Raw genomic sequence first — 27,527 nt, 5'->3', positions numbered from 1 at the left:
CTTGCCTTGACTTTCTGTGTTAAGCATGATGGTAACTTTACACTCATCTTCAGTCTGGCTGAATTCAGAGCAAGGAATCGGTACTGTACTCTCAATCACTAGTCTGTGTGGTTTTCCGTCCTCTGCTATAGTCAAAGCCTCTGGGTGAATCTGCCAATTCAAACCACTTCCATATTAAAGACAGACCAGAGCAATTACACACTGAAAAGCAACATTTTTGTGATGCCAGATTTTGAAGTTGATCTCTTCTGTTGAAGTTAAAACTCAATATGCACATTGAAAGTTCGACAAATGCAATTCATTACAATTATTTGGCTTGTTTACATGGAATGTTCACTTAAAATAGCCACACAGTAACTTCACAAATATTCCAACTAAAAGAACGATGTTGGAGTTATTGAAGCATTTTAGATACAATTCTTCAAAAGCACTGAAAATGAATATTAACATACATGCCATAAAATTATGTAAGTGTAATGGCTTTTATGATAGTTGGCTATTCAGAAAAAGTAGCTTGCATTCCTGGCTTTTCAAGACAAAACAAAGTATGAAATTGCAACTGATCACTTTTAGCAACGGTGTTTTTAAAAAAATTTCACTTGTGAGCATTTTTGGGATGTGACAAATGGAGAGAAAGAGAGCACAGGTGAAATATTTTTGTTCCCCCGGGAGCAGGCTGGCATGTGGGAGGGCTGTAAACTTGGATGCCATGGTATTTTATCAGCAGCAAAGGTATGCATGTCACATGGTGAGGCTGCCAGGTTTCTATAGGCTGAGGAACATTCCCTCCTGTACCAGCACTCTATGTCCAATGGAAGCCCTTCACCATGGTACTCCACACCCACCATATGTGCCCTTCCCTGACACACAATTCCCTACCTGCTTCGCTGGGCCCTGCAGCCTGGCCCTGGTGGAAGACCCCAAATAGCCTTTTCGTCCAACTCCATCAACTATGGGGGACTGCCTGTAGTCCCAGTGGTGGCCACTTTTCCCAATGGTGCTTCTGTGACTAGACAATGGTCAGATGTTTGATTACTTGGCAGTTCTTGGTGGGGGAATATCCTCCCTGATTTGGAGTGGGGAGTGGGGGGGAAGCAAAATCTTGTCCTGAGCCAATTAATGGTCTGACAGCCATAAAATCAGGTCAGGGTGATGGTGCCAGCTTGACCTTTGAGTTGGGGAGGGCAGGCTACCAAATATAATTCAGCCCCAAATTTCAAATGGGAATTGCTGGAGTTGCTTAAGATACAGTATTACTAAAGTAAAATACTGCAGAGGCTAGAAAACTGACATTAAAGATGGAAAATTCTAGAAATACTCAGTGCTGAGCCGGCAGCATCAGTGAAGAGAGAAAGAGAGTTAACATTACAGGTCTGTGATTAAAGGTCACAAGCCTTAAATATTAATGCTTTCTCTGTCTGCTGGTGCTGCCAAACCTGCCCAGTATTCCCAGCTATTGTCTATTTTATTTGAGGTTCAATATGTTGGAGCACTGAGTACTGTTCACATAATACATCTATATTCCTATGCACTCATGAGTTGATTCAGAAATAAACTCTCAGGACTGTATTACATGGTTGTCAACTTCACTCTAAGAAGGGATTGAAAAAAAATCAGATGAAGAGTCATTTTAAGCCATTTCATTTGCCAACTAAAACTTGAAGAATGGGTACTAGCTCAAGTTTAGGAGCAGACTACATTTCTGGTCTTTTATCTTAAGTGGCATAAAAAAGTTATAAATATTTAGTTTATTGACTTATCTTCATTGGATTGAACAGTGTTCTCTTCAGCATGAATGTCTTCGAAATTCCAATAGCATCTTTAAGCGTGAACTAATAGTGTGCATAATTATTAATACTCATTGTTAGATCATTCTGTACAGCTAAGAATGAAAAGATTTTGCCAGAGTAGATAAATGAATAAATGAAGGGAGAAATTTTACTCCCTTTGTGAACATAAGAACAACAAGCTTACTTTATGAAGCTAAACTGACCTAAATTTGCTTCTGACATTCTGTGACATTCAAATCTGTATTAATTAACAAAGGAAAGTGACCAATCACATTTCAGCTTTAATCATGTTGTCTTTTCACTCGCCAAGTACCTAAATTGGCAGTTAATACAGAAGACCAATGAAAGTTTATTTGATCTAACAATGGAATGAGAAAAGCTGGTGCCAAATGCTTTCAATAAATATAGGGGGAACTGGTTATCCCATCGCACACACTACGGAAATTGTAGTGGGTGGGACACAGACCACACTTGACTTGATTCTCCCAGCCTTGAGATGAGCACAGTTGGAAAATCCCTCCGAGTCTTTCCAAAAGGGAGAGTAACCACAACATTTGTCTGCAGTTCAGCCTGTATTTCAATTGTAACATGTACTATTCTGGGTCTAAATTTACATCCATGACACATGCACACTTTTGTGCTGGTTGCACAGCACACCATTTTAGCGCAAATGTGCAAAATAAACAGGTCATAACCTCTGTCAGGAGGATGATACTGATTTGACACCAGCTGTGCCATTTTCAAGCTGAATATTCTAGTTAATACTCTCTCAACACTGAACATGCATTCAGCAACAGGAAGGACCACCTGTAGATTAAAGGAGTCAGCAATTACTTTCAGGTTAACTGCTGATTGATTCCTACTGGCAATTGTTGAGATTATTAAGTGGATTGCGATTTAAAGTTATTGTAGCAATGAGGGAATGGTGTAAAATGTGTTGAAGGCCTTGCTCTTGAGGATTCTGTTCAGGTCTCTCACTCTCAATAGTGTGCATCCCCCTTGGCCTACAACATGATAGGGGAGAATGAGCAGCAGTTAGAGAGAGGAAAACAACTTGCTCAAAGAGAGTAGAGGAGTGAAAATACCTCTCAGTAGATGATTTTCAGGGAGCAATTCTGTTACCTCAAACACAGTGAAGAGTGGCTAAAGTCCAACAGGTTTATTTGGTAGCATGAGCTTTTGGAACGCTGCCCCTTCATCAGGTAGTGGAGAATAGTTCGAGATCCCTGCTTCACCAAAGGGGTACTCACTGAAATTAGCAGCTGTTGCAACCAGAACTGCAGTTTCAGAAAAGGACAGGGTCAGCACTGTCAGTGGCTACAAATTTTTATGCATTGGACTCCTTCAAAAGCTTCAGCAGGCAATACTCGTAGCTTATCAACCAATGTTGTATAGTTGCTGGGGCTCTTAGAATCAAAGAATTGTTACAGTGCAGAAGGAGACCATTTATCCCATTGTGTTTCCACCGGCTCTCCAAACCAGTATCATGATTTAGTGTCATGTCTATTCAAATAATCATCTAATGCTCTCTTGAATGCCTTGATTGAACATGCCTCAAGCACACATCCAAGCAGAGTGTTCCAGACCTGAATCACATCACATTTGTTTCTTTGCAAACCCCATGTCAAGTTGATGCCAGACTCCTCTGTCTTCCTAGACAGTGACAACGGGTGCCAATGCACCAAGTATTTTATTATGCACAACCATCAGCCTTTCTCTGTAGGTCCGTCATCAAAGCTCATTTGTGTCTTTTGCAGCACAACTAATGTGCAACCTCATCCATTTGTGAACTTTCACCTCTGCTGCCTTTGTCTCTCAGCCTGGCACAAGTCACACATGCTCAAAACCTCTTCACGCGCTTATCTCACCTCTAAATTATCATCTAAGTTATGTGAACTATCAAACTCTGAACTGGTGGCTGGCTGTGAGTATGAGAGACAGTGTTTCTTCTTCATTACTGTCTTTCAACTCTTCCATCTCTTGCTGTTCCACCAGGCCAATTCTTGGGCATCCAAAAGGATAAAAGCACAATGGTTGGTTTGTGGTGAAGGGAGAAAGCTTACTCCATCTGCAACTTGTAAATCAAGAACAATTATGGGATGAAGCAAAAATGAGTTTTCAGGAGAATTAGGTATGAGAATATTGTTATCCCCCATGGTTTCAACCCTGCTACTTGCAATAGCCTCAGCTGTGTCTCTTCTAAGCTCTGGGAGAACTGTATTCCCCCATGGGGATAAGAACATACCATCATGTCTGTCCCCTAACATTAGAGGCTGCTGGAATGGCAACTTATCCTGCAAGAGAACATTCAGCATGTCAATGAATGTGCTGCAACATGTTATGTGATGTGGATACCTTAATTATATAGCTGGCAGTCTTTGCAAAGTGCAAAATATGGGTGCGTAACCTTAACTTCAGTGCTTCTCTCTTTACTTAAACCATTGCCCTCAGTCTTGGCTTTACTGCTACTAGCAGTTTCCTACCAAAATTGGAGAACTTAGCATTGCAAAGTGCGCAGAACTGCGATGTGTTGCTGGGGAAGTCACTTCAAAGGGAAGTGCCAATTCAGAGAAGCAGAATGCTTCACATGCGGGAGAAGGTGAAGAAAAGTGCAGAAACAAGCAGGGCCTGTCCACTACAAGCTGGGTACATAATCCAGCTCCAGTACATTACATGGAGTCATCCAGAAGGTGAACCAAACGTTCTGTCAATGAATAACATAAACATGGGCAAGATAGCCCAATTACAGAGGTATTATTGGTGAATGGTCATTGAAGATGGAAGTGGACAAGGGGGCCTCAGCCATGGTCATTGGAGAACAAACATATTGATATCATCAAGGAGGGTTTCAATTCTTGAGGTTAAAGAACATTGCAGCTGAGTACTACATTGGTGAAGCTATTCCAATTGTAGGAATGATCATAACTCCTGTAAGTTAGACAGCTTAATCTGCTATGGTTTCAGGCCATGGATTGAATTTAATGGGCTATGACTGGCTCTAGAAGTTCAAATTAAACTGGCTGGAAATTTTTTAAATAAATGAGGGGGGACCTGTTCTCAGAAGATACCAAGTAGCACTTCAGAAAGAGTTGAGGATGATCAAAGATTTAAAGGCATAGTTTCCTGTTGATCCTGAAGTTACCCCGAGATTTTATAGGGCTAAGTCTACTCAGCGCTTGAACAGGTTCAAAAACTGAGCTTAAATGTTAAGACCTGGTGTCATTAAGCCCAAGCAATTCTCAAAGTGGGCAACACATATTGTATGAGTAATCAAACCAGACAAGGCTGACCATATACTGGAGAATATAAGCTGACAGTAAACCAAACTGGGAAGCTGAATAGATACCTGTCTCCAAAATAGAGGATCTATCTGCAAAGTTGGGTGGGGGGGATATAATGTATACCAAGCTAGACGTGAGCCAAACTTGTCAGGCTGACTCTGCTAGTTCCAAGTTTGGTGGGAAGGGTGGAGTCAAGAACAGAATAAGCAGGAAAGGAATCATGATTCGTCAAAAGGACATTTCAGATGGATGATCCAGTATTTGTAAAATATTTTGGGAACAGGTCAAGTTGGATCCTAGGTGTTGAAATGGCCAAAACCAGCCCAGTGTCTTACGAAGTGGAAGTTCAGGGCAAAATTCTAAATAAGCACTTAAATTATTTAAGAAAACAAGAGTCGTCTCAAGGGCAAGTGTTTCATATCTCCAGTTGTGTGTGCTAGTGGTGTTGTCATTGGTCAAATGGTGTGAACAGGCAAGTCAGTCTGTTACAGAAACAAGTGTTGACCTTTGTGAAACTCAGGAATAGTGAACCATGATATGCCTACACAAAAAGAGAATCAGTCTCAAGAAAGTCCAACTCAATCTACCTTTGTTGTTGGATCACACCCAGCTAAGTTACATCTCTCTAGAGAAAGCAAAAGTCCCCTGACACACTTAGTTTTGAAGTACTATGTGAAAAATATTTAGTATTAATGATGTCTAAATAGTTTAACTTTTCAAGATATTGTGCAAAAGGCACTTAAAGAGGAAGCGATGTAGTTGCAAGAGCCTTTAAGGGGCGAGTATCCAGAGGGTCCTGTCGCCGGATCACCGAAGGGGCAAGAGCGCATGAGTCCTGGAGCAGAACATGGCTTTTAGCCTCAGAATCGATTCTGAAGCTGATTGATGCACTCGATACAGCACAATGGTACAGTGGTTAGTGCTGCTGCCTCAGGGCGCCAGGGAACTGAGTTCGATTCCTGCCTTGAGTCATTGTCTGTGTGGAGTTTGCACATACTCCCCATGTCTGTATGGGTTTCCTCTGGGTGCTCCAGTTTCCTCCCACAGACCAAAAGATGTGCTGGTTAGGTGCATCGGCCATGCTAAATTCTCCCTCAGTGTACCCGAACAGGCATCAGAGTATGGCGACTAGGAGATTTTGTAAGCCTACTTATGACAATAATAGACTTTAAAACTTTAAACTATTTTGAGTTAAATAGTTGTTCTTGTTGTTAACCTGGTGGTGGCCAATAATCATGATTATCTCAGATTGCCTAGCATCTAAATAGAGAGATGAGGGATCTTTAATCATTGCAGATGCGAGCCAACATATGTTGCACAGAAAGTTTTGACAGAATGGAAGTGTTCAAGAAATGCAAAATGACACTATGTGGAAACATGGTTTTCATTGACGAACTGCAGTAAATTATGTTATTTGGCTAGTATTTTGATAACTATGAAAAATAAAGTTCTTATCAAGTCTTTTATATCACACAGCTGCACCTATGACAAATAAATTAAAACTTACACTGTTTCCTTTGAAAATTAGAAATCTTGTTTGAATGAATTCATTTGTATGAATATCAGGCTGAGAGTCATGTACCCAGTTTCCTTCAACTTACATAAAACAGACAGGAACAGATATGAGGCCTGAGGAAAGCATGGAACATCTGGCACCTTCCTTCCTCAAGTCTTGTCCTTATTGATGTCATAAAAATTAAAACCTGATGCCATCAAACTATTTACGTACATTAACACAGCAGGATTAAGAAAATGCAATTGCAGAAATAAGTGGGGTTTCAGCACAAGTGCCTGAGGCTATGCAAATAATCAAGAAATTCACAATTGTTATGTTTTGACAAAACCTGAGGAAATTCAAAGCTTTTAAATCACCAGCAAATTCATTTCACCTGGGGCCTTCAAAGTGTACTTTATCCCTCAAACTTCTTTCATAATACCTTTATCTAATTACATGCATCTTGTAATCTACATACAAGATATATTAGTTTATTTTGTATCTTTGCAGGTTTCATAGCTTTTGTAAACAGCCTAAAGCTTCTCAACAACTGGTCATCACATCACAGTTTGATGTCTTATATGTGAAATGCATAAAGCTTTCCGGCATAAAGCTTTCCTACTGGAAAAAGCGAAATAAATTAAAAGTTTGTTGTGACTGAAAATAAATGTATTTTATTCATACCTTAACACCAGCAAAAAATTCCTTGCTTTCAGCAGAAGATCCTTGAATATCCGGACTATCCAAGTAGAAACTTAAACTCCTGCAGTAAATCTGTGAATTTAAGAATAGGTAACACATGATAATAACAAATAGAGAGGTGGGATTTTACGGCCTTGCTCGAGTGAGACTGGAAATTCTTGCCTGAGCTCAATGGACATTTCTGTTGTCCGCCCTTTGCATGCTTGGAAGGGGTGGGCGGGGTGGTAGACTTCCGGCAGAACAGTTCAGGTAAAACCAAAATTAACAATGTGACAAAAATATCTTTGGTCATTGTTCTTTGAGTGTCTGAGCAACTAAACAGTACTGACAATTCATTGAGCAAGTGGGGCCAGAGTTTCTGCTTTGGCCATAATCAGGGTGTCCAAAATATACTGGTTAGGTTATAGTTCAAATTTTGGCTAAAATTCATTTGCACAATTACGAATGTAGGCTTGTACTCGTTAGAGTTTAGAAGAATGAGGGGAGATCTCATTGAGACGTATAAGATGATGAATGGGATGGATAGGATAGAGGTGGAGAGACTCTTCCCGCTCAAAGGATAATAGGACTAGGGGACACAGCCTCAAGATAAAGGGGGGGGCGGTTTAGAACGGAGTTGAGGAGGAACTTCTTCACTCAAAGGGTGGTGAATCTCTGGAATTCTCTGCCCGTTGAACTGGTGGAGGCTACCTCGCTAAATATTTTTAAGACGCGGGTTGATGGGTTTTTGATAAGAGAGGGGATTAAGGGTTATGGGGAGAGGGCGGGAATGTGGAACTGAGCCACGACAGATCAGCCATGATCTTATTGAATGGCGGGGCAGGCTCGAAGGGCTAGATGGCCTACTCCTGCTCCTATTTCTTATGTTCTTATGTTCTTATGAATGTTAAACCAATGAGCACAATTGGGTAGCGTAATATGAACATACGTACAAGGAGCAGGAGTAGGCCAGTCCCCTTGAGCCTACTCTGACATTTAATAACATCATGATTGATCTGACTGTAACTTAAAATCTGAATTCCACCTAGTCCTGATAATCTATTGTCCCCTTGTTTGCCAAGAATCTTACCTGTGCCTTATAAATACAGCAAGACTCTGCTTCCACAACCTTTTTAGGAAGGAAGTTCCGAAGACCTACAATCCAATGAGCGAAAAGATTTTGCCTGATCTCCGTTTTCAACAGGTAAGCCCTTATTTATAAACAGTGACCTCCAGTTCTAGATGCTCCAAAAGTGGAAACAAATGGAATTGTTTCTTTTCTATACTGCTAAAAGTATTCCTTGGTGTATTTATATAGTAAACCTGATGCAGTGTAATTGAAAAGGGTTAATAATTTTTCATGAGTGTACAGTCCTCCAGTTGAGGAACTTCATTGAAAATCACTGAAACTTGCTTTAAAAATGAGCCATTTAATTGTTTAATTGATGGACACCAGTAAGTTTCTTTGTAAATTAAATATTTGTTGATATCAAAAACTTTTAAAACACACCTGGCTGGTAACATCTTAAAACCCAAGAAAATGAGGGCAATTTTAAAAGCTTTTCACACTTACACAATTAGTCAAACCTCTCAATTTCAATCTGGAGGCTTGAATTTGTGAACAAGGCCTGATCTACACAAACTGAAAACTGAATCAGTGGACAAGGTTGTGAAAAACACATACAAGTGGTTTTGCAGACACCTCAAATATGTTTAAAATTCCCAATCTGTTACGCTGGTTTATCGATTCCACCCAGAAATTGTTTATATTAATCGCAAAGATAGGCAAAGATTTTATCTGGTCTTGTTCAATGAGACAGAAAATATTAAAATGAAATTCTATATCTTCAAAATAGCATCCAAGTTGCTCCCTCTTGTAGGACTGATTTTCAGATGAGAAATGTCAGTTCAAACTTGCTTGGCTTGAACGTAAACAAAAACTTGGCAGTTAACTGTTCCCTACTGCATTCTTCATAGAATACAGCCCTTACCAATCAGAATCCACCTGCCAACTGACTAGTACCTCTTCCCATGCAGTATAAGTTGTTCACTTTAAGGTATTTTTAAAAAAGTTTATGAATTCATGTCACAAGTAGGATTAAATTAACGCTGCAATGAAGTTATTGTGAAAATCCCCTAGTCACCAAACTCCGGTGCCTGTTCGGGTACACTGCAGGCAAATTTAGTATGAGCGATGCACCTAACCAATATGTCTTTCAGACAGTGGGGTGGAATCTGGAGCACCCAGAGGAAACCCACGCAGACACAGGGAGAATGTACAGTCTCTGCACAGACAGTGACCCAAGTCAGGAATTGAAGCCAGGTTCCTGGCACTATGAGGCAGCAGTGCTAACCATTGTGCCACCATGCTGCCCTTTTAAGATTTGGTCTTCTTGTGAAGCTGCCTTTGCACTCTTGCAGGATGAAAAGCTTTAACTGTATGTCTCTTTTTTCAACACTATTCAAGCTCTGTATTCCCAAGAGACTAATTTAACTTCACTTAATTAAAATAAATCTGGAATGAAAAGCTAGTACCATTACGGTGACCATAAAATTACCATTAAATCCATCTGGTTCACCAATGTCTTTTTAAGGGAACTGGCTTCTTTACTATCTGGCTATGTATGACTCCAGGTCCACAGCAATACGCTTACTTCACTGCTTTCAAAAATGGTTTACCAAGCCATTCAGTTGTACCAGGTCTCTAGCAAGAAGTCCACTAGGTATAAATGTAGACAAGCCATGCAATATCAACCTAGGCAACAGACATGACAAAAGCACACCCAGTCCAAACGACCCTGAAAGATCTTCCTCACTAAAATCTGGGGAATTGTGCCAAGATTGGGAGACTGTCTCGAAGACCAATCGAGTGACACCTTGATAGTCATACTCAAGGAATAATATCCATCAATAACGTCCTGGACTCCTCCATCACCATCCTTAGATATGGCCTGTCCACCAGCAGGGCGGATCTATCAGAGATAGCAGCAGTATGATTTACAGATGGGAGGCAGTGGCCCTGGGAATCCTCAACATTGGCACGGGAATGATGAAGTCTCATGATATGAGGTCAAATATGGACAAGGAAACCTCTTGCTAATTACCACCTATCAGCTTCTGTCAACTGATGAATCAGCACTTCTTGCTGAACACCACCTGAAAGAAGCACTGACAGAAGCAAGGGCACAGTAGGGTACTCTGGGAGTGGGACTTCAATGTCCACATTCAAGAGTGATGCAGTGCCATCACTGAAGTGAGGTCTTGTGGAACCTCTGAGTCAGGTTCAAGTCTCACCCCAGGACCTGATAGTCACAGAATGTGTATTCATGTAATCTGCAGCCTCATAGTTTGGAATATCCTTCACTCTATCATCAAGTCTGGGATTCAACCATGGTTCAAAGAAGAGTGCAAGACAGCATGTTGGGAGCAGCAACAGACATTACTGAAAATGAGTTGTCAACCTAACGAAGCTACAACAAAAGACAACACACACACACTAAACAGAAAAAGCAGCTTGCTGTATAAACAGCTAACTAATCCTGAGCCAACTGATCAGGTCAGAGCCCTGTAAATCCTGTCATAGCAGCTCATGAATGGATGGATAAGTAAACAAACAACAGAAGGTGCAGGCTCGATGAACTTTCCCAAGTTCAAAAACAGCATGTCTTGGAAGTGTTTGCAAACAACTTCAACCTGATGCAACAAGTACAAGATGAATTTTGGACGCACTCCTGAGGTCTGCACAATTAAGGGTGCTATTCTTTAGACAATATGATTCACTCCATTTGATATCAAGGAGCAGTTGATTGCATTGGATGCAAGAAAGTCGATAGCTCCATAGAATGTACGAGCTGTGGTGCTGAAGACTTGTGTTCCAGGACTAGATGCACCATTAGCCAAGCTATTTCACTACAGCACAAGGCTGGTATAGATGTGGAAAATTGCCCAGATATGTCTTGTCCACTGACAACAGGACACATTCAATTCAGCCAATTATTGTTCTATCATTCTACTCTCAATCATTAGCAAAGTGATGTTAATAGTATTACCAAATAGTGTAAACTCACAAATCGCTCATGATTGATCATTTTGGTTTCCACCAAGAAAACAAAAATGATTTTGAAGGTTAGGACTGCTCGTCATAAAGAATTGTGGCATCAAGGATCTCAGATTAAAATCAAAGTCAGTGAGAAGTGGGAAATTTTTACACTAGCTGGAGCCATAACAAGCGTACGGAATGATAGTTTTGATTGTTGGAGGTCAATCATCTCAGTCCAAGGATATCGCTGGAGTAACTCAGCGCAATGTCCAAGGCCCAACAATTTTCAGCTGCTTTGTTAATGATCTATCCACCATAATAAAGTCAGAAGGAGGGATTTTTCTGAAAATTGCAGTCTTCAGCTTTCCTACCTATGTCTCTGATAACGAAGCAGCCCGTGCCTGCATGCAGCAAGACATGGACAATAGTCAGGCTTGGGGTGTAAGTGGCAAGTAATATTTGTGCCACACAAGCACCAGATAATTATCATCTCCAATACAAAAGCATATAACCACTTCCCCTTGACATTCAATGGGATTACTCCTACTGAATATCCTACCATCAATACTCTGGAGGGTCAGTACCATCCAGAAGCCTAACTAAGCTGGCCACATCAGCAGGCTGGATATCATGCAACAAGTAACTCATGTCCTGACTCTTCAAAGACCTTTCATCACAATCAATCTTATTCACTTTGTGTGATTAAGAAGGGGGAAATACAGTACAAAAGAAAGATTCCAGGGAACATAAAGACTGACACAGGGTGTTTTTATAGATATGTGAAGAGAAAGAGGTTGGTGAAGACAAATATAGGTCCCCTTCAGACAGAAATGGGGGAATGTATGATAGGGGACAAAGAAATGGCTGAACAACTGAATACATACTTTGGTTCTGTCTTCACAAAAGAGGACACAAATCAGATGCCAGAAATATTGGAGAATGAAAGGTTTAGTAGAGGGAAGAACTGAGGGAGATCAATATTATTAAAGAAATGGTAGTGGGAAAGTTAATGGGATTGAAGGTGGATAAATCCCCAGAGCCTGATAATCTACATCCCAGAGTACTTAAGGAAGTGGCTCTAGAAATAGTAGATGCATTGATGGTTATCTTCCAGGATTCTATAGACTTTGGAATAGTCCCTGCAGACGGGAAGGTAGCGAATGTCACTCCAATATTCAAAAAGGGAGGTAGAGAGAAAACGGAATTATACACCAGTAAGCTTAACATCGGTAGTGGAGAAAATACTCAAATCCATTGTCAAGGACTTTATTGTGGAGCATTTAGAAAACAGTGGCATGATCAGAGAGTGTACATGGATTTATCAAAGTGAAATCATGCTTGACAAATCTGTTGGAATTCTTTGAAGATGTAATTAGTAGAGTTGACAAGGGGGAACCAGTCAATGTGCTATATTTGGACTTTCAGAAAGCGTTTGACAAAGTCCCGTACAAGAGATTATTGCGCAAGATTAAAACACATGGGAATTTGAGGAAATGTATTGAAATGGATAGAAGACTGGTCGGCAGAGAGGAAACAAAGAGTAGGAATTAATGGGTCCTTTTCAAATTGACAAGCAGTAATTAGTGGGGTGCCACAAGGATCAGTACTGGGATCCCAGTTATTCACAATATATATTAATGATTTGGATGAGGGAACCAAATATAACACCTCAAAGTTTGCAGATGATGCCAATTTGTGGGGGAGGGTGAATTGTGACAAGGATGCAGCCATCTTTCAGAATGATCTAGACAGATTGGGTGAGTGGGCAAATCAATGGCAGATGCAGTATAATTTGGATAAGTATGAGGTTATCATTTTGGAAGCAAAAACAAGGTGGCAGATTACATAGAACATTACAGCGCAGTACAGGCCCTTCGACGCTCGATGTTGCGCCGACCAGTAGAACCAATCCAATGACCCTCTAACCAAAACTATTCCAATGTTATCCATATGCCTATCCACTGAGCATCTGAACGCCCTTAAAGTTGGCGAGTCCACAACTGCTGCAGGCAGGGCATTCCACGCCCTTACTACCCTCTGAGTAAAGAACCTACCTCTAACATCCATCCTACAATTACCACCCCTTAATTTAAAGCTATGTCCCCTCATGTTAGCCATCACCATCCAAGGAAAAAGGCTCTCACTATCCACCCAATCTAACCTTCTGATCATCTTGTATGCCTCAATTAGGTCACCTCTAACCTTCTTCTTTCTAACGAAAATAACATCAAGTCCCTCAGCCTTTCCTCATAAGACCTTGCCACCATACCAGGCAACATCCTGGTAAACCTCCTCTGCACCCTTTCCAATGCCTCCACATCCTTCTTGTAATGCGGTGACCAGAACTGTATGCAATACTCCAAGTGCGGCCGCACCAGAGTTTTGTACAGTTACAACATGACCTCACGGCTCCGAAATTCAATCCCTCTACCAATAAAAGCTAACACACGGTACACCTTCTTAACAACCTGATCAACCTGGGTGCCAACTTTCAGGGATCTATGCACATGTACACCAAGATCTCTCTGCTCGTCGACACTACCAAGAATCCTTCCATTAGCCCTATATTCTGTACTCCTGTTACTCTTACTAAAGTGAATCACCTCATACTTTTCTGCATTAAACTCTATTTGCCACCTCTCAGCCCAGCTCTGCAGCTTATCTATGTCCCTCTGCAAACTGTAACATCCATCCTCACTGTCTACAACTCCTCCAACTTTGGTGTCGTCAGCAAATTTACTAACTCATCCTTCTACACCCTCACTTAGGTCATTTATAAAAATGACAAACAGCAGTGGCCCCAAAACAGATCCCCTGTTTACCATCTGAATGGCTGTAAATTGGGAGAGGGGAGTATGCAGCAGGATCTGGATTTCCTTGTGCATCAGTCACTGAAGGTAAGCATGCAGATGTAGCAGGCGGTAAAGAAGGCAAATGGCATGTTGGCCTTCATGGTGAGAGGTTTCAAGTACAGAAGCAGGAATGTGTTGTTGCAACCAAACAGAACCTTGTTGGGACCACACCTAGAGTATTGTATGTAGTTCATCCTCCCACACAAACTGGTATCATCTGCAAACCTTGAGATGTTATGTTTTGTTCCCTCATCCAAATCATTAATATATATTGTGAATAGCTGGGACTCAGCACTGATCCTTGTGGCACCCTACTAGTTACTGCCTGCCAATTTGAAAAGGACCCAAATTCCTACTCTTTGTTTCCTCTCTTTTTTGTGGAAGGATGTTCTTACTCTCGAGGGAATGCAGCGTAGGTTTAGCAGGATGATTCCAGGGATGGCAAGACTAAAGTACAAGGAGAGATTGACTAGGTTAGGATTGTTTTTGCTGGAGTTCAGATGAATGAGGAGGATCTCATAGAGTTATAAATTCTAACAGGTCTGGATAAGATGCAGGGAGGATGTTTCCAAAGGTGGAGGAGTCCAGAACTACAGGTCACAATCTGAGGATTCAGGGTAGACCATTTAGGACGAAGGTGAGGAGACATTTCTTCACCCAAAGAATGGTGAGGATGTGGAATTCATTACCACAGGAAGTAGTTGATGCCAAAACATTGAATGTATTCAAGAGGCAGTTGGATATAGCACTTGGGATGAATAGTATCAAAAGTTATGGGGAAAAAGCAGGATTAGGCTGTTGAGTTAGATGATCAGCCATGATCGTAATGAATGGCGGAGCAGACTCGAAGGACCAAACGGTCTCCTCCTGTTCCAATCTTCTACGGTTCTACACAAAGTAATTGGTGAAGGCACTGAGTACTGCAAAAGCTATAGACCCTGACAACATTCCAGCAATAGTACTGAAGTCTTGTGCCCCTGGACTAGAAACTCCTCAGCCAAGCATCCCATAACAGCTACGGCACAGACATCTGCCCGGTATTGTGGAAAATAGCCAAAGTGCATCCCAAGCAAAAAAGCAGGTCAAATTCAACCCAGCCAATTATTGATTCATTATTCTACTCTGCCAAGTGGCAGAAGAGTTATCAAGTACTATCAAGTGGCACTTACACAATGATAACCCGCCCTTCGGTTCTGGTTCTGCCACAGCCTTTTGGTTCATGATCTCATTATAGACTTTTCAAACATGGACAAAGGAGCTAAACTCAAGAGGCGAGGTAAGAGAAACAACCCTTGGCATGAAGACAGTGGTTGACCGAGTAAGAGCCCTGGCAAAGTAGGGAAGCAGGGAAAAATTCACCACTGACTGCAGCCATACCAAGCACAAGGAAATGGTTAAGGTATTTTGAAAGTTAATCATCTCAGTCCTAAGACACCAGTACAGGAGTTACTTCGGGGTAGTGTCCTAGGTCCAACCATCTTCAGGTGCCTCATCAATGACATTCCCTATGCCATAAGGTCAGAAATAGGGATTTTTCTGATGATTACACAGTGAATACCATTCATAGCTCCTCAGATATTGAAGCAGTCTATGTCAATATGCAGCAAAACCTGGAAAACATTCAGGCTTCAGTGAATAAATGGCAAGTAACATATGCAACACACAAATGCCAGATAATGACCACCTCTAAGAAGAAAGGATCTAACCACAGCCCCTCAATGTTCACTGACAATATCATTACTAAATTCCCCATTACCAACCTCCTTGGGCTTAGCATTGACTAGCAACTGCACTGGGTCAGCATATAAACACTATCGCTACAAAAGCGGGTTTGAGGCTGGGATTCTGTAATGAGAATTCACTTCCTGCCTCCCCAGTACCTGTCTACCATCTACAAGACACAAGTCAGAATTGTGAAAGAATACTCTACACTTGCCGGAATAAGTGCCACTCTAACAACACGTAAGAGCTCAACACCATCCAGGACAATGCAACCTTCTTGATGGGCACCCTATCCACTATCTTAAGCTTTAAGTCACTGCATCACAAATACATTGTGGCAACAGTGTGCACCATCTACAACATGCACTGCAGCAATTCACCAAGGCTCCTTCAACTGCATCTCCCAAACCCAGGAACTTCTATCACTGAGAAGTTCAAAGATCGCAGGTTAATGGGAAAACTGCCATTTGCAAGTTGCCCATCTAGCCACAAGCCATCCTAACTTGGAAATATATTGCCGTTTCTACTTTGTGGTTGCATCAAAAACCTGGAACTCCCTCCCTAACAGCACTGTGGGGGTACCTACACCATATGGACTACAGCAGTTCAACAAAGCATAGTTCACCACCACCTTATCAAAGGCAATTATGTTGGGCAGTAAATGCCAGCCTAGTCAGTGACAGCCATATCACGAGAAAGAATGAGACAGAATAGAATTCTCGCATCATCTTTTCATGGGCAATGAAAGACAGGGAGTAAATGTTGGCCTTACTAGTGATGCTCACATTCCACAAAAAATAATAAAAGCAAATTAGCATCTTTGGCTGAAGATAATTTATTGTGCCAGGACTGAAATATGCAACAGAAACAGATTAGAGGCAAAGTTCCCTCCAAAGCTACACTGTAACCTGAGTGTTTCGGACTGGCCATGCACAAACTTGTCCCTCTAAATGACCACATGTGCAGGATGTGCAAAAAAAATTAAAGGGGCCACAAATTACCTATGCACGCCAGTAAAACAATTAGGAGGACTGTTGAATGGAGGCAAAATGAAAAATTAGCAACCTACATTTCATCTCACTCAATTTTCTTTTCCACTGACTTCAAGAGAAATAGAAGATAGGTTTAAATGGGCTGCAATTGTATATTTCACACTATCACCAAATACCACCAAAACTTATGGAAAAACATATTGGATGTTTGCCGAAGCAAAATTAAAGCTTGACAATTTTCTTTGCCATACATATATACTTTTCATGCTTTATTCTGCTAAGAATGTTAAGGCAGATACCAAACAGGAACTTTGCCAGGCGTATAACAAGGGAGTGCTGTAATTTTAATGCAGCAAGTAGCAGTCTGAAATTATGCACACTGAGGAATAGGAACGCAAAACAAATTTTTTTCATTGCTATAAAAGCAAATTGCTGCAGCTGCTGGAATCTGAAACCAAAAGAGAAAATGGTGGAAAATCTCAGCAGGTCTGGCAGCATATATAAGGAGAGAAAAGAGCTGACGTTTTGAGTCCAGATGACCCTTTGTTATCTGGACTCAAAATGCTCAAAGCTTTGGCAAAAGGTCGTCTGGACTCAAAACGTTAGCTCTTTTCTCTCCTTACAAATGCTGCAGGACCGGCTGAGATTTTCCACATTTTCTCTTTTGGTTGTATATTGCTTTTTTTTAAGGTTTATTTTGATTTTTTTTCAATTTCTGATTTGTTGTTTTTCTCCTAATGGTAGCTCATTTGTGTAATAAAAGTTGTTTCAAGGAACATGGAGCAGCGCGGTCACACAAGACGTACCAATAATGGGGTGAATGCGTGCCAGCTCCCTGGAAGTAAATTGCCTTCCCACTGACTCAGCAAACTCCAACAGGAAGCAGTGTAATGGACATGATCTTGAAATAACTGCTTGTGTATCTTCAGGGCTTCCATTTCAAAAAACAATAGCAATGGCTTCAAGGCATAGTACATTCTTTTCTTAATATAAGAAAGTAACATACCTTGTCCCCAAGTCTGAGATTTACTCCATCCAATTCTATGAAGGAAAATGACTGGACTGTTGTTTCCTGACGCAGCTCTTCTTTGGTTCCACCAGGAGACAGTCGGAACCAGGTGATAACAAATCCAAGAGAACTGTTTACTACTGGACTCTCAAAGGAACACTTCAGATAAATACTGCCATTATCTAACTCAGCCACAACTTCAACAGCAGTTGGAGATGGTGGATATTTAGCTGGTAAATAAAAGCATAAATCATTAATATGACATAACTTGAAGACAGATATCCTCAGATTAGCCCACTGAGCAATATTCAATTATTTCACAAGGAGACTCCACTCCAACTTCTCATGTCTTGACATTTGTGACTATTATAATGAACACATACATTAAAGAATTTGGATTTTTTTATGTTACTACTCCTCTGGCCAAGGTTTCCTCTCTTCTAGCTTCTTGATGGCTTTGACTCTTTCCTTTCAAGTATTTTTCTATGCGCACCAGCTGCCATTGTGTTCTTTGCAAAAGGTTCATTCTTTACATGGAACTAGAGATGGTAAGTATCAGTCAGGCAAGTTATACATGACGGCATTGTGGTTATGCGCCATGCTGTCTGAACTCACAAACATGCAATTATGGCAAGAGTCACTGCACACTGACAAAATATGGAAACACATGATGAATTTTCCCTCCACATCCCAGAGATGCACTGGGACTAATTTGGGTGTGAACATCAGCAGTGAAGCAGCTAAGCTGCATTAATCAGCCAGGTCTCTTTATAACCTATCTCTGTGCACCCTTAGCTGAGCTGTGCTCGGTTAGCAGTTGCAACACCAGAATAGTCTTAATGTCTCTGGTAAGGGGTACAGGATATTAGCTTGATAACTTTTCAGCCATCCACTGGAAATCTGGAGATGTGGATATTGTGCAACTCAAAAGCCCACTGACACCAATTGCTCTACTGGTGGCTCTTGAGAAAGTATGCTGGGTTGAGCATATTTGTGGATTCACTAGGAGCCAAAGACATTTGGATATAAATTGTCCCATTGGTAAGATGCAACATGGATTCATGAAGGGAAGGTCATGTCTGACTAATTTGGTGGAATTCTTTGAGAACATTACATGTGCAGTGGACAATGGGGAATCTATGGATGCGGTGTATCTGGATTTCCAGAAGGCATTTGACAAGGTGCCACACCAAAGGCTGCTACATAAGACAAAGGTGCACACTGTTACAGATAATGTATTAGCATTGATAGAGGATTGGTTAACTAACAGAAAGCAAAGAGTGGGGGTAAATGGGTGTTTTTCTGGTTGGCGATCAGTGACTAGTGGTGTGCCTCAGGGATCAGTGTTGGGACCACGGTTGTTTACGATTTACGTAGATGATTTGAAGTAGGGGACCAAGTGTAGTGTGTCAAAATTCACAGATGACACTAAGATGGGTGGCAGAGCTAAGTGTGCAGAGGACGTTGAAAGTCTACAAAGGGATATAGACAATCTAAGGGAGGGGCGAGGGTCTGGAGGTGGAGTACAATGTTGGTAAATGTGAGATCATCCATTTTGGTAGGAATAACAGCAAAGTGGACTATTATTTAAATGGTGAAAAATTGCAGCATTCTGCTGTGCAGAAGGACTTGCATGTCCTTGTGCAGGGATCTCAAGGATTTGGTTTGCAAGAACAGCAGGTAATTAAGAAAGCAAATGGAACTTTGACCTTCATTGTTCGAGGGATGGAGTTTAAAAACAATGAGGTTATGTTGCAGCTGTATAAGATGCTGGTGAGGCCACACCTGGAGTACTGTGTCCAGTTTTGGTCTCCTTACTTGAGAAAGGATATACTGGCACTGGAGGGGGTGCAGAGGAGCTTCAGTAGAATGATTCTGGAGTTGAGAGGGTTGGCTTATGAGAGACTGAGTATACTGGGGCTATACTCACTGGAGTTCAGAAGAATGAGGGGAGATCTGATAGAAGCATATAAGATTATGAAGGGAACAGATAAGCCAGAAGCAGCAAAGCTGTTTCCACTGGCGGGTCAAGGGAAGCAGATTTAGGAGTGAGTTGAAGGGGAACTTCTTCACACAAAGGGTTGCGAATCTGTGAAATTCCCTGCCAATGAAGCAGTTGAAGCTACCTCATTGAATGTTTTTAAGGCAAGGCTGGATATATTTTTGAACAGTAAAGGAATTAAGGTTTATAGTGAGCCGGCGGGTAAGTGGAGTTCAGTCCACAAAAAGATCAGCCATGATCTTATTGAATGGCGGAGCAGACACCAGGGGCCAGGTGGCCTACTCCTGTTCCTAGTTCTTATGTTCTTTTAGAGTTAGAAGGGAAAGGAGATTGTTGGTGAAAACAAATTGTTATAATAAATCCAGAAGAATCAAAGATTCAGATGTTATTTCTAAATTTTATCTCATGATTAAAAAGAGATCAGCAGCCTGATTTACATTTCATCTGACCTCCTTTTCCTTCTGGTCTTCCCCCTAATGATTGAAATTACCCCCAATGAAATCAGGAGCGGAGACAAAAGTATGTAATTGATCAAAAAATATAAAAGTTTAATAAATATATAAATACTGAGAAAATAATTTTACTCTCACAGTTAAATGTGAAAGAATTAAGCATGTAAATAATTAAAGAAAATAATTTACAATCAGGAAGTACTGCTGGTCTCCAACCAATTAAATTTTATTCAATCTGGATTTGGGGTTAAAATGTAATACCTGTTTTTAGGCATTAAATGACACTTAACACTTGAAAATGGGGTCTCAGATGCGCACAATGAAAAGTGAGAATACCATTCTGGTGAAGGGGTTTGCACATCGACTGACCACCAGATGCGTGCAGAATGAGCAGAACACAATGAATATCAGCGACACTAGTACCCATCTTCTGAACTTCCAGGCAATGGTACATCTTAATATTACATAGCTGAACATAATATTAAATGGAATGAAAGATAAAGTATCATTCACCGGCACTAGATAAAGCGATCATGAACCACTTATAGGTTATTTGCTCAGTGTCTAGCTGCTGCTGCAATTGTATGGTTGTGGAGATTTCCTAAACTTGGATAAAGTTTGTGCAGTCTTAAAAGGGTGGTCTGGCAAGGTGCTGAAGAACTTTCCTGGGTTATTTAAAATATTGTGCTGCTTCTAGGCATGGGTGGTTTGGTTGGTTTTGTCCGGAATTGCAAAATTAAGAGAAGTCAGTCAGAAAAGAGGAAGCTGCTAGGAGAGAGAGGAGGGGAAGGACCCTCAGCAGGAGGCCATATTTGCCAATGTTCTTCAAGAAGAAATGCTCTCACTTCAACTTCAGCTAGGACAATGCTCAAGAGGTCTGTTTCATGAAGAGCTTGAGACAGAAACCTGCCAACTGCGAAATCAGAGGAGGGCAAGGCAGCAATGCATGGGATTGTCTTAACTTCTATACGTCAGGTTTTTTCCAAACTGCTGCAACATTTTGCAGTTTGCAGCAGACAGCTGCATTAATGAGATTACGGAACTTCTGAACAGGCAAAACTGTTTCAACTCATTCCTTCCTGCCAGGGACAAGCAGCTGAGGCATGGACAAGAGTTTGCAAGGATTACTGGCATACCCAAGATGCAGAGTAACACTCACAACATGCACAACACCTTGCATTCGCCTCATCATTTCACCTATTTTCACAAAACAAAAAGGATTTCATTTCCCTAATTATTCAGCTGATGTATGACAACAGACATTGTACATGCAGGTAAATGTTTATTATACTAGCAGGGGGATACAGTGGCATGGTGTTGTTGTTACTGGACTAGAAATCCAGAGAGTCAAGTTAATGCTGTGGAATCTGGATTCAAATTCCGCCATAGTAAATGGTGAAATCTGAATTCAATAAAAAAAAAACTGACAATAAAATTCATATGAGGACCATTAAATCATTGCTGATTGTTGGAAAAATCCATCTGGTTCATTCATTTCCTTTGGAAGGAAATCTGCCATCCTTACCTAGTCTGCCCTACATGTGACTCCAGACCAAAAACAATGTGGTTGACTCTTAGCTGGACTAGCAAACCAGTCCACTCGAGAAATTAGGGATGGGCAACAAATGTTGGCCCAGCCAGCGACACTCACATCTCACAATAGAATTTTTAAAAGTTAAGCTTCTTTCAATCTACACTAGTCTCCTGCATTACTGAGTGGGTATCAAGGTTTGTTGTAGTTTGTTGCTTGCTGCATAACCTCACTGTTCTAAAGGAACAAGAAGTGTTCCCATCTATTGGGCAAGAGTCTGAGGAATGGAAGAGTAATTGAAATTTGACAAGGTGAAGCACAGCAGCAAAACGAGGGGGGTGGGGGGGAGGTGCAGCATGGATAACCCCCTTTTATTTGGACTCTATGTAATCTCAATTACAACTCTCCCTTCATCAGCAATCCTATATTACTTCATTTTTCTTTATCATTAGCATTAAGCATCCTCTATCCAAACAAAAAAAACAAGAAAATACACACTGAAACCCAAATTTATATATTCAATCATGAAATAATGCATATAAAATAAAATCAACCAATCACCTCTGCACATTCTCTTAATAGATGTATTCTGTGTATCTTTGCCTCTCCTAGTACTCCTATCAGGTGCTTTTCCAGTGGCTACAGCATAGATGGTGGGAAGTTACTGGCGTCCAATTGAGAAAACTGCAGATAGCCTTGGAGTATGACTCTGAACGAAGGTTGAGCCTGCAGGACCTGTCTTTTGAATGTCCCATCTCAGCTTCATTTGCAGCAATCTGGGCTAGCTGGCTGATAGGCAAAAACACTGACTCAGTGGCAAGGGTGAAAGGTGAAATGCTGTCCTCCTGAGAGAAGACAGTGGGTTTAAGCTCACTTGAATCACAGCCACTCTCCTGGCGTGGGGCCTCATCAATCCCACTGATTTGTTAGAGAACAGATTGTTTGACTGCTGAAGAGCCCTGGAAGCCCTTTATAATAGTGGCATCAAGAGACATAATTGCAGCAGTTTGAGCTTCCTCTGCAGCACAGAGATACTGGCTGATTGCAGTTTGTGCTGTAACATAACCATCAGATGTTGTATCATGGTGAATTCCACAGCTGTGGTGATGGAGTTGAGCACTCATTCCATTTTGGAAAAGCCTTTGCAGAGCCCTCTGTTGAATTACTGCAAATTCCTCCATGTTCTCTGTCATGGATTATAGGCTTTCTGGCAGGCTTTCCAGTGCACCAAACATTCAGTTATGTACATGTAATAGATCTCCCCTGCCAACTTGAATAAAAGTTCATAACTGACCCCTCTGCAGCAGTATCTGTGAGCCACCTCATCCTTTAGAGAACTGGAACTGATTCCCTATCCTATTTCTCCCCATCCTCAGCTCCTATATACTTGTGGCCAATGTGTTACATGAAAAGATCCCTCTTCTATCCTAGCCTCTAAAATGAGTGCAGTGTTAATGTCTGAGACTGTACCTTTGAATGTAAGACTCAGAGATTGTGCCTCTTCATTTCACTACTTCTACTGACAGAGAAAGTTCCAGCTCTTAGACATCAGAAATTAAAACGGGAAAGAAATTAGGTTATGGTGAGAGTAGAGAAGAAAGTAAAAAACAAGGGCTTACGCTATCTGAATCCTGTGAGAGATCATGGGATGAATGAGAAGTTAGATGAAAACAAGAATTTGGTATGCAAATTACGTTATTACTGATCCTTCCAGCCCTGCCAATGGCCTCAGTCTGAGCATGTCCCTTTCCATAACAGCTAGCACTGTCTCCTCCATAGCAGTTAAAATATGTAGATGTAATTGTCCTTCCTCAGTTCTTGCTGCTACCTGTTACTATGTGTTAGTGTTTCCTGCAAGAAAGAAAGTATGTCAGTGAGTGACCAGCAAAGTAATTTGGGTGATTTGGCTGTAGTAACTGAATAGCTGCCAGTGTGCGCGTGCTGTGAATTGGGTGTGAAGCTTCCAACAGTAATAAGTTTGAGGTGAGGTAGTGCATATGAATGTTAGGATTGAGCTGTGACTGATAGAGATTGGTGATAGATGGGTGATGGGGGTGTGGGGAATTAAGCAATTGATGGGGTTAGTGGTATGGTTGGTAGGATTTGAGATTTGAAGGTGAATCCACCTACCTTGGCAACTCAGATGAGAGCATTAAACTTCATTCTGCGCTGAATTCATGTTCTTGGAACAGTACTCCCATCATCAACCTCCAACTCTATGTTACTCATTTCTACTCTCCCCTTAACACCTTTTTGGAGGCCACTTGTTCTTTCTGCTATTCAGGATTCTCCTCTTCTTCTCTTCACATTTTTACACCATGATTTCCAGTGCATTGTCAGAAAATCCTGACGCAAATTCTCTTGCCATTCTTCAATCTTTTGCAATATAAACTTCAATATTCAAAAAATTCCCATAGTGACTTGCAGCCACAGTGCACATTCCATTTAAAAAGGTGCCTTTAAAGGCTACTCGGTGTGCTAGCTACACATGCTGTTGGGTTCCTTGATGATGTACGCAGCCAATTACCAGTGCAGGTAGCAGTAGCTGCACACAGCAAATATTTAAACCACAGGCTGTGTGAATTTAATGTGTTACCTTCACCACAATGAATTTTCAGAGTTAGCCAATTTAACTTCCAGGCTCTTAAAGTAATGTTAGCTCTGGGTGAATAAATATAATGAATGAATAAATATTACTGATAGGATAACATGAATTATGTAAACAGTTACCTCTGCAAGTGTTTCCAATTTCAGTCTCCTCTGGACCACAGTTGCTTTGTTCTTTTGTTTCAGACACAACTGAGACATAATGAAATAAATATTGGGGTTTAAGTTCCAATAAATTAACTTACTCATTATTTTTGTTAATTTAAACTGTTCTTACTCTCCAATTTTGCAACCAGTTGCAGTAATGTATCCCAACACATAGTCAACCAAATCAGTGCTTCAACCTAATATTACCTCTTTCATCATGTATAGCATAGCCTGATGAGGAAACTGATAGTTCATCTACTTGTCTTTCAAGGATAAGAATGGCCAATCTATCGTCATGATCCCAAATGCCAATTTGATTAATAGTTTTAAATCATCCAGGTGAATAGTGGGTCCAATTTTCCTTTTGCAAAGATTGGATTTGAAGTCGATCTAGTAAATTACTTCTCCATTTTGTGCTATACTGACTTTCATCATGATAACACACATAACATACACATATATAAACTATATGGTATTCTGTTTGTCCATTGAGCTTTAAAGTTAACAGCTAACACTCTCTCTAACTTTTTATTTACCTATACTACACATTTGCTTTTAAATGGCTACATATTAGTAACATTAATCATGCTCTTGGACTCGTACCTTACAATGTCCCAGATACGACCAACACCATCCCTGGGGTGGCAACATAATGGTAGTTGCCCTGGGGATCCTCAGCATTGATTCTGGACCCCATGAAGTCACATAGCATCAAGTCAAACATGAGCAGGAACACTGTTGGTCATCACTGATTGCCCCCCAACCCCCACACTCAAACCTGCCCTTCTCAACCAATGAATCATTACCATATTAAATATCACTTGAAAGAAGCACCAAGGGTGGCAAGTGCACAGAATATCTTCAATGCCCATCACAAAAAGTGGCTCAGTAGCACGGCTACTGACTGAGCTGGGTGAATCACAACATGTGGATGTGCTGGCGTTGGACTGGGGTAAACACAGTAAAAAGTCTGACAACACCAGGTTTTAGTCCAACCGATTTATTTGATAGTAAACTCACAAGCTTTCGAGGGGACTCCCTCTTCGTGAATGGAGAGTTCTGGCCTCGGACAGAGCATATAAAGCACAGACAGTTTAGAGATTACTGATTAGAATGCGAATCTTTACACCTAACCTGCTGTTCAAGTCCTAAAGTGGCTGACAATGTGTGTGGAAGGAGCACTGATCACAGGTTAAAGAGATGTGTATTGTTACAGAAACCCCCATGACTTGCCTGGGTTTGCAAAACCTCACTCACTGTGCTGTCTGGAGACAATACACATCTCTTTAACCTGTGATCAGTGCTCCTTCCACACACATTGTCAGCCACTTTAGGACTTGAACAGCAGGTTAGGTGTAAAGATTCACATTCTAATCAGTAATCTCTAAACTGTCTGTGCTTTATATGCTCTGTCCGAGGCCAGAACTCTCCATTCACGAAGAGGGAGTCCCCTCGAAACCTTGTAAGTTTACTATCAAATAAATCGGTTGGACTAAAACCTGGTGTTGTCAGACTTTTTACTGAATCACAACAGACATAATGCTAGATCGTTTTTTTTTACTTCTCATTGACACATTCAAGCAGTTTTTTTTATTTTTAAAGGGCTGAGGACTTGCATAACTTCAAAGCTCCTGTATTTTTAATGTCCATCACCAATGCCTTCACTGCATCCTTTAGATTCAATGTGGCAGGTGTGAGGGAACCAAATAAAGGGGAAAAACTTTTTGACCTCATCCTCACCAATCTATCTGTTGCACTTGCATCTTTCCATGACAGTATTGGTAGGAGTGACAACTGCAAAATCCTTGTAGCAATGAATCCCCACCTTCATATTGAGGATACTCTCCTTCATGTTGCGTGCAGTGCCACTGTGCTAAATGGGACAGATTTTGAACGTACCCAGCAATTCAAAAATGAGGCATCAACTGGTGAAGTTACAACACAGCACAACTTACATGCCAAACCAGAAGCAGCATACAATAGACAGACTTGAGCAATCCCACAACCAAAGAATCATATTTAAACTCTCCCGTCCTGTTACATCCAGTTGCGAATGGTGGTGGACAATTAAATAACTAATTGAAGGAGTCGTCTCCACAAATATCCCCATCCTCAATCATGAAATAGCAGACCACATCAGTGCAAAAGGCAAAGCTGAAACTGCTGCAACCAGCTTCAGTGAAGAGACAAGAGGATGATCCATCCTAGCTTGCTCCCAAGGTCCCCAGCATCATAGATGCCAGTTTTCAGCCAACTGAATTTACTCCAGGTGATATCAAGAAATGTCTGAAGGCACCAGATACTGCAAAAGCTGACAACATTCTGAAAACAGTACTGAAGACTTGTGTCTCTGAACTAGAAGTGATCCTAGCCAAGCTGTTATAGTACAGCTACAACATTGTCATTCATCCGACAATGTGGAAAATTCCTCAGGTTCACCCTGTCCACAAATAGTAGGATAAATCCAACCTATCCAATTCATCAGTTTACTTTCGACCATCAGTAAAATGATGGAAAGTGTCATTGACAGTGCTATCAAGTGGCACTTACTCAGCAGTAATCTACTCACAGACACTCAGTTTGGGTTCTTCAGGGCAACTCAGCACCTGACCTCATTACAGCCTTGGTTCAAACATAGACAAAAGGGCTGAAATCAATAGGCGAGGTGAGAGTCACTGACCTAATGTCAAGGTAGCATTTGACCAATTATGTCATCAAAGATTCTAGTAGAACTGGAAGTCAATTGGAATATGAGGAAAACTCTCCAGTGGCTGGAGTCATTTCTAGCACAAAGGAAGATGATTGTGGTTATTGGAGGTCAATCACCTCAGTCCCAGGACACCAGTGTAAGAGTTCCTTAAGGTAGCGTCATCGACCCAACCGTCTTCAATGGCTTTATCAATGACCATGATAAGATGTTCATTGAT

The 27,527-nt window shown here is 41.1% G+C and overlaps 1 protein-coding gene across 1 annotated transcript in view; it reads right to left on the bottom strand.

Moving 5' to 3' along the window:
- vwde (von Willebrand factor D and EGF domains) overlaps nt 1-27,527 on the bottom strand; it is a 247,121-nt gene that overhangs the window by 136,636 nt on the left and 82,958 nt on the right. The window contains exons 4-7 of the mRNA XM_080216599.1: nt 24,577-24,645; nt 17,859-18,091; nt 7,251-7,340; nt 6-150 (exon numbers count right to left, since the gene is read on the bottom strand). Coding sequence (XP_080072725.1) covers nt 6-150; nt 7,251-7,340; nt 17,859-18,091; nt 24,577-24,645 — 537 coding nt within the window. The remainder of the gene's footprint in view (nt 1-5; nt 151-7,250; nt 7,341-17,858; nt 18,092-24,576; nt 24,646-27,527) is intronic.

The sequence above is a fragment of the Carcharhinus amblyrhynchos genome, chromosome 2 (genome assembly GCF_965287045.1).
Source record: "Carcharhinus amblyrhynchos chromosome 2, sCarAmb.v2.hapA, whole genome shotgun sequence".
Classification (NCBI taxonomy): Eukaryota; Metazoa; Chordata; class Chondrichthyes; order Carcharhiniformes; family Carcharhinidae; genus Carcharhinus; species Carcharhinus amblyrhynchos.
The sequence above is the reverse complement of the archived record's forward strand: the minus strand, read 5'-3'. Positions and strand labels throughout refer to the sequence as shown.